Here is an 8,490-nt window from a genome sequence, read left to right as displayed (position 1 = left end):
GCTTCTAGGATTGGAAAAACTTGGCCAAACAGGCTAATACAGTTGGCCTACGAGATTATCTTACACTAAAGTAGGCATATAGTTGATCGTATATTGCATAACTAGTGCCGTATAATCTGGATTCGTTATGACACTACAGAAACAGATATTGGGATGGTTTGAACTTCTACATCGAAAGTTGGTCTAGAGTTTTGCTTAGATGGCACAATCTTGCAATGAGGGAAGGAGGGCACAAGGCTAGCCGCCATGGTCCAATGAAGGTAAGGAGAATTGCCCAAGTCCACACTGTTTTGCAATAAATGACCAGCCAGCCAACTGCACGCACTTCAATATATTCTGGGAGGGATCAGACTTTAACAGCGAAATCTTGTTTGTTTGAGATTAATATGTTAGAGGGATACGTAAGGAACTACTAATGTTAGACAAGCTAAATCATCGAGTACTGCGATGATCCAGATCCAAATGGGATGAAATGGATATGAAGATTCATATAACCGACTCGAACAAGCTTATTGAGATATGGGGAAAATAAAAAGAAGCATGGTGGATTTTTAATATTCTTCCGGGCACAAATCAACTGATTAAAAAAGAAAGAAATACGATAGAATTGAAGCATCTCCCCCCGTTGCACAAGAATGGAACTATAATGAGAAAGCACTATCTGTTAGCAAAACTATGGCCACAAAATTTCCCAACTGCCTGAGGCCAAGCAGCAGCTGAATCTAAAATCATTTTGATCAACCAAAAGAGTAGACATTTCCTTCGCATCTTAAACATCAACGTAATAGACCTAATATGTGTGTCAGCACCTTAATACGCGATCTCTCAGTTGTCCCTAGGTCCCCATCTTACTGGAGTTTGGCAAAAGAGATGTTGGTTTCCGTACACAAATGTCTAGTCTTCTATCCATCCAAGTGCAAATAAAATTTCTCAATAATATATTTAGTACATGTTAGACTGTTTTGTGCCAGAACAAATATAGAGGTTCTACAATGCCTTCCTGCCGGTGCTCATACCCAGTTCACAGTAACAAACTAACTGGAATAAGCACCAAGCACGGCAGTCTTTGCTCCTTCAACAACCTTTGAAGGCAGACGATATCATGACCTCTGCTTCACAGCAAATTACTCTGCAAGAGTTAAAAGGACATGTTAGCGCTAGAGGAAAGGGTCGACCTGAGGCAAAACAAACTGGGCCAGGAAAGGAAAAACAAGAGGAGCAGATAAGAGAATACAAGGAATGAATGAACAACATAATGGAAACGGAACAAAACGAGCAAAGGAGAAAGAACTCGACAGCTAAAAAACATATAGAGCCAGAAACCTGTTTTAAAAGAAGTAAAATACATAAACTGAAGCTAGCTAGAACGAAACAGCAGAAATTTAGTGTCTAATATAAACTGAATCAACCAATTCATTGTGCCAGCCCAATTAATTTGTCTAATCAACTGATCCACATTATAGAACTTTAAAATCTTAAAACTTCCATTAATTTTTTACCATAAGCGTGAAGGAAATACTCATTTCTGGCTAGTGCTGAATACCAAACCAACATTTGGTTAATTGGATGCTTACTAGATATCAAGCATGTTTTCAAATAAAGGCTATTCTTTTGATATTTATAATCCAACTACATCCTTTCAAGTTTGAAAAAGATCTCCTCCCCCAGAAAAATCACTGAAATACTCCAAGTATTGTTATAGGCTTAGAATTGTGGCAACTCTTGAAATACAAATGTCGCAGAGATGGATTTTAAAAAGCATTTTAACTGGTACCTCCTCTCCCCACCACTAGAACGTGTAGACATCATTGAGTAAATACTAAACAAGAGAACATTTATATTCAAGTCAGCAGTCATTATGACAAGGACAGGGAAGAGAGTTACCTCTGTAAAAGTAGGAAGCATCTTTGATCACATCATAAACTTATTTTTCTTCTCAGCTGGCTTAAGAATTTGGAAAGAGCACAACAAGTTTTCATCAACACTCATCATAGCACCGGCATTGTCAAACTCTCCACAGTAGTTGGGCGCTGAAAAAATGGTGACAAGCTGCCTCTCAGCAAAGAATTCATAACCATCTTCCACGACCTGCAAAAAAAAAAAAGATGCAAATCAATAAACTCAGAGGAGAAGCACAGCAGGACAAAGAAAACAGGGTTCCTTTACCTGATGGGCACGACAGACAAGGTCCAAGTCATGCTTTGACAAAAACTCAGAAACTTTATCAGGGCCAAAGGTGTATGAAACTCCTCTATCGTTCATCCCCCACCCCTTCACATCTTTACCAGGATCTGACCAAAGTAAATCACAAAGCAAACCGGTATCGGGGATGGAAGTTGGACGTGGTAAGTTTCTTATCTGATCCAAGCTAGAAAGATCAGGCGAGAGACCCCCATGCATGCATAGTATCTTCTCATCAATAAGTGCTGCCACAGGAAGACAATTGAAACAGTCCGTAAAGGATTTCCACAGTTTCACGTTGAACCGGCGCTTACATTCGTCATAGAACCCATATATCCTATTTATTGAAGCACATTCATGGTTTCCTCTAAGCAGAAAAAAGTTCTCAGGATACTTAATCTTGTAGGCAAGCAAGAGGCATATTGTTTCCAAGCTCTGCCTGCCACGATCTACATAATCACCTAAAAATAAGTAGTTAGCCTTCGGAGGAAAACCACCATATTCGAAAAGCCTCAACAGGTCACTGTACTGCCCATGAATGTCACCTGAAACAAGAAAAAGAAAAAAACATGTATATGAGCAAGGAGGAAATAACACAGAAGGAAACTGAAGTGAGAAAAAGGAAAAAGTTAGCTTACCCTTGACTGTATTAAATAACTAAATCTGGTTCATTATAAATTAAAAGGGCACAACTTTTCCGTTCTATTACTTCATTACATTGGAGTATATGTGATTTACCTAGCTCAAGTAGTTCAGTCAATTTAACAATCAAGAATTTGCATATCTCCACATCAGACACTTTCACATACTTACGCACTGGCTTCTTATATAGTTGAATCATAACTCGTCTCCAAACACTGTATTAAAACCTAAGTTGCTCCGACACGACAGTTTAGGTGCCGCACCCGTGTCGACACGACACTAGTATGGGTGTGAGTATGGGATTCGTACCAGATCTGGTCAAACAATTTTTGGTACTTTGACCACAACGGACGAAAAAATTTGAGACGAGATACAATTTGATTCCCGAAATCAGAACCAAAACTAGAGAAGAAAATAGCATATATTATCTAGGAAATCAATCCTTTACTTATCTACAACTTGAGAATAAAAAAGACATCCACACTTTACAAGCTATACATAAGTATTTCTCAAAATTTCTCATAATTTAGAGATATTTTTATATTTTATTTGTAGCCGGATCCCCGCACCCGTATCCCCAAATCTTAGAATTTACATCTCGAAGGATCCGACCTCTAGATCCGCACCCGTGTCCGAGCAACTTAGATTAAAACACATCTCCTCTAGCATGCCGATTCCCATGGCATCTTTTCCCCCCCCCCCCCCCCCCAAAAAAAAATAAATAATAAAAAACCCCTCTTCCTTTGGGACAAGTTCACATTGTCAGACCAAGTTATTGTGCAAGTGTTGTGTCACTCATTCTCTACTTTATTATAGCAGCTCCATCGATGGGTCCTTCCAACAAACTGCTGCAGGCTCCACGTATACTATATGTAGCACCAAGCTGATCAATCCTGATTAAAGAGTAGACCCCATTTTATTTGTTGGGTAACAAGTAACAACAATATCAAAAACTGCACTACCATATTGCATACGGTAGGTTATTTACGTAGCAATTGACTGTGATGGTCTTCTCCATGCAAATTGTGGACCAAAATTGTCATTTGGTCCGTTGATTCAATCTCTCTCTCTCTCTCTCTCTCTCTCTCTCTCTCTCTCTCTCTCACACACACACACACATATATCCATTAGATTGCTGGGAATTAGGTCTGCTCAAGTAAAGGAGTAGCAGAGAAAATGTAAGGGAGAAAAGCCTATGGTCCATAGGGTATCATAGAGATTTGGATGTGTCTTAGCTTAGTTAGAGTACCATCACTAACCAAACTATTCAAAGTTTATCAAGGAGAGGAAAGAGGCCCAAAGGTTTGTACTAATTGCATCTACTTGATGCCATTAATGATATCCCTTACTTCATCAAAAAAGGAAAGAGGCCCAAAGGTTGGAGGAAGAGTACCTACTTTTTGATTAATAAGAACAAAAAAGATATTCAAAGTCGCACAAACTACTATGGTATTAAAATTATGAGTTATATGACAGACTTGGATGATGAGCATAAACTTGGGGACACTACAAAGGTGATGAAGAACCACAATAGATTTATGTCTACATTTTCACTAAAAATAATTATGGAAATTTATAGTAATAGGAAGCTACTGACATAATATTTAGTGATGTAGAGAAAGCATAAGACGGCGTGTCAAGAAAAATTCCTTGGTGGATATCTGAGAAGAAATGAATTCCTTTCAGAATATAAAGGATATGTACAAATGAGCACTCACAAGAAAAGTGGGAGGAGATGCAGGACATGCCCCATAACACGAGTTCACACCCAAATCTGCCGTCAACTCATACTTGTTTTACCCTAATTAGATAGGAGCTAACCAATAAAATAGAGGACGAGGTTCTGCGGCGCATGCTATTTGCAGATAATATTGTGTTAATTTGCAACTAGCAAGGGAGTCAACCAAAAATTTGGAGTTATGGAAAAGCAATAGACAAGACATAATAAATGCACTGCATGTGGTACCCATAAGAAAATGAAGTTAATTCGTTTTAGTTCCTTTTTATTAACCCACCTAATTTAGTTTTCCTTTGTCTTGATATATCATATTTTATGTAACAATCTAGTAAATTGTTGTCGATATATGAGCCTCTAAAGGCTGAGTCGAATCATCTTGAAGTTTTAAAGAAGAGCAGTTCATCCATTGAACATTGGTTAAAGAAATTATCTATGAAAAAAATTTGGTAAAAGTCAAGGCACAACAATGAACATCTTCCTCAACTTCCTGGGTTGAGAATAGGAGAGCTCGAGCATTACATAAAGATTCAACACTGTCAGTTTACCTGCGTTAATTCCACTTGGCAATAATACCATACCCGTCCCTATGCCAATCTTAGCCTCGTGTCAATTGACAACTGTCACAATAAAAGGAATGAGTGCTTGACTAGCCATTTCTTTTGGAGAAATGTTAACTACAAATGGCACAATTCAGAGAACCACCCTAAGTAACCAATCCAGATGAACCACCCTAAGATTTCAAATGGACATAAAAAGGCAGATTCCTTCAGTAGACAACACGAGACGATTAAAAACAACTCAAAGCACCCTCAATACAATTGAGCCATGCACTCAAGATGCACAAGCTCGCTCAGACACAGAACTTGGGAGGAAATCCCATCCTCGTCCTACAGGAGACATCTAGACAACCACTGGTGCGAGCATTTTCTCCACCTTCTTTCTCTGTATTACAAGATAAATCTGGTAAATTACCACATCTACATTCTATTATTTTTCTTATTAATTTTGTCAAATGTATCATCTTTTGTTCTTTTTATTACTTTGGCTATATTCATGAAAATTACTAACTTGAGGTATCATATTAGGTTCCAGTTCGCCAGAATCTGGTGCAACAATTGATATCTTTAGTGATTTTTGACAAGGTATCAATTGAACTTTACTCCTCAAGGGTTGGAGAGCACAAGAATCAATCAGCATCCCCATTCGGTTTTGCCAGAAACTATGGTCACTGTTCACCCTTGTCTCCATGCTGAGGATGATATCAAGTGAAAACTGCTGCAAAAGCCAGTTACATGGCTTAACCTGCAACAGAACAAAGGGATCGCAACTTGGTCCCAAGTTGGCATCTACCTCTATTGGTGATCCAGTATCATCCCTGGCTTCAACAACTAACAGACGCCAAAGTTTAATGCCAACTAACAGAAGTCAAAGCTTTCAAATGACATTTCTGATGACGGCAGAGAAAAGTTATTGTTGCTCTTGCTCATCTGGTCTTCTACTTTTAATATAAATATCACTTGCTTTTTTTTTTTGGATAAGGAATCACTTACTAGTTTTCTTGTTTTAATAGTGAAGACTTTTTTTTTATCGGTAATGCAAAATGTAGTGAGAGTTTTATAATTTTTCGTGTTAAGTTAAATTTTCTTATTTTACATGACAAATGAGGCATCCTAGTAAATATTCTTATGCGTCTTTTTTAAAACGTAAGCACTGCAAAGTAACTGAACCTAACAGATAACACCGTAAAACTAAGAAAATTGGGATGGTTCGGAAAAATCTAATATTAGTTATATGCAATATATTAACCAAAAAATAAGCATCTTTTTCAAAACAACAGTGACACCCCTTGTTTTTCGATAAAGCAGTGACGCCCCTAGTTAAATGCAACTTTAACCAATGACTTCATATTTGACGAATGGAGTTAAGGCAACATCTCTAATCTAACTGAAGGAGTAATCCCTGCACATACAAAAGCTGCTTCAACATGTCTCTTAAAAATATTGAATAGAAAGAGGTCTATGAAGTCAAAACTGAAACCCGTACAAGTTAAGAATAGTATACTGCTTCCAACCCAAAAAACAAATGTGTAGCAACAGAGAAGAACAAAAAAGGCATGATACCATGATAACTGCCTTAGTTTTGTTCCCCTAACGCGTCTAAATAACAAATAGGACACAGAATGGCAACTGATAAAAAGATGATGAGCTGTTGATTAGAAAATGGTAACCTACTTCTGATGAAAAAAGGGAAGTAGCCAAATAAGGAAATCTCCTGATGAAAAAGAGCAGAGGTAAACAGCGAGGACTTATAGCAGTGGCAATGGATCACCCTCCAGTGGAAGGTATACTTAACGTAGATAGTGGATCTTTTCATCGTATTATAACATTATTCTTCACTTGGATTGCCAGAGGCCCCAAATCCCTAGAGGAAGTCAGCTTCAGAGGTGGTGGTTTTTCTTCAAAGTAAACCATTATAGTTTTATTCGAACTCGTACAACATCACTTTGAAACCTCAATATTCTAGAAACGACGTCCTAAACCTTAGGCCAGAGCAAACCCATTGTGCAATCTGCATAATATTTTCTTAATACGTCGTTTTGCATTAGTACGATATAAACATGCAACATTTCAAACACAGCAGAGCTGCAGAGTTGACCAGAACTTTCTCTGATGAATCTCCTTTTACTCAAAATATTTAGGGTAAATCAGACTCTGCGGGATTCAAGTGAAGACTGTTGTCTTCACGTTTCACCAGACTAAGCATGTAGCATATTTCAAGAAGTCACGGATATACAGACAGACAAACATCAAACATTAGAAAATACAAAATAAAAGAAAAAAATACTAGGGCAGCCACTATGACACAAAAGGACTTCATAATTTCATTAATTCACAACAGAAATTCCTCCAAACAATATATGGATTGCCGATTGCCTAGACTGACAACCTTTCAGTTTCATTGTCCCCTCTAAAGTTAACGGGATCAAAGGGATTATAGAACAAGGTTCTCAGTTCTAAACCTACCAAGCACTTAGCGAGAAACTTCGAGCAACCATATAGCAAAAACTCAATAGAGACAAACAAAAACAAACAAAAAGGTGTATCCAGCCAGTCAGTTGATACAAAAGTAAAACGGGGCAATTTTTTTTTCTTTACAAGATATCAAAAAGTTAAACAGAGCAAGGGTTAAACGATATCTCCCCTAGAAATGCATAGAGTTCCAATATATAGTGGTTAAAGGGAATAGTTAGTACCGCAAATTTTGATGGGTGCTTCAAGTTCAAGGAGATTGGGCTGTTTGAGGAAGATATCACGAGAGGCAACACACAGTTGCTTGATTTCAGACTCGGACAGCTGCACCAACTTTCCAGGCTTCGATGATCGGACTTCTATTAGCTTTTCAATGATCCTATCAGCTGCTGCAGTGTCCATTGAGAAAGTGGGTATCCCCCTTTTTTCTGGGTCTCTCTCTCTGTAATATGTATGTATGAATTGGTTGATTTTTCTACTGTGAAAGGGAAAGCGAATGCTGGGAAAGGAGGACGCCAAAAATTACTACCACGACTTTTTGATTTTTCTTTTTGTTTGCTCAATCCAAATTTGACTTGACGGCTGTCACTCCAATGTGGCGAAGTTCAGTCCATTTTTTTCCCTTTTATTCATTCCTCCGTATTTTCAAAAAAGTTCACGTGATTGCCCCGTTTAGAATGTACCTATTTTTTTTTTTTAAACAAATTAACTAATACTCAATATTTAGGTAGCTTCACATTTCTTCCCTGCTGCTGCTTTCTATGCCGTTTGCTTCTTTGGTGCTGCTTCTATTCTTCTTCTTTTTCCTTGTCTTAAAACAAAGATTCAAACTTTGAATTGGTACTTCTACACTATATTAGAGAAATCAATAGCTACCGTTGTTGAACCTAGAGAAAGCTT

The 8,490-nt window shown here is 37.8% G+C and overlaps 1 protein-coding gene across 1 annotated transcript; it reads right to left on the bottom strand.

Annotated features, from left to right (window-relative positions):
* Window positions 1–877: 877 nt before the first annotated feature.
* LOC107759017 (serine/threonine-protein phosphatase PP1 isozyme 3-like) lies at window positions 878–8,186 on the bottom strand. The gene is made up of 4 exons (XM_016576875.2): window positions 7,815–8,186; window positions 2,167–2,726; window positions 1,885–2,088; window positions 878–1,129 (listed from the first exon to the last, which is right to left on the bottom strand). Exons 1-3 carry the CDS (start codon window positions 7,990–7,992, stop codon window positions 1,912–1,914), a joined length of 915 nt encoding a protein of 304 aa, XP_016432361.1. The 5' UTR covers window positions 7,993–8,186; the 3' UTR covers window positions 878–1,129; window positions 1,885–1,911.
* Window positions 8,187–8,490: the final 304 nt, after the last annotated feature.

This window comes from Nicotiana tabacum, chromosome 4 (assembly GCF_000715075.1).
Source record: "Nicotiana tabacum cultivar K326 chromosome 4, ASM71507v2, whole genome shotgun sequence".
Taxonomy (NCBI): domain Eukaryota; kingdom Viridiplantae; phylum Streptophyta; class Magnoliopsida; order Solanales; family Solanaceae; genus Nicotiana; species Nicotiana tabacum.
The sequence above is the reverse complement of the archived record's forward strand: the minus strand, read 5'-3'. Positions and strand labels throughout refer to the sequence as shown.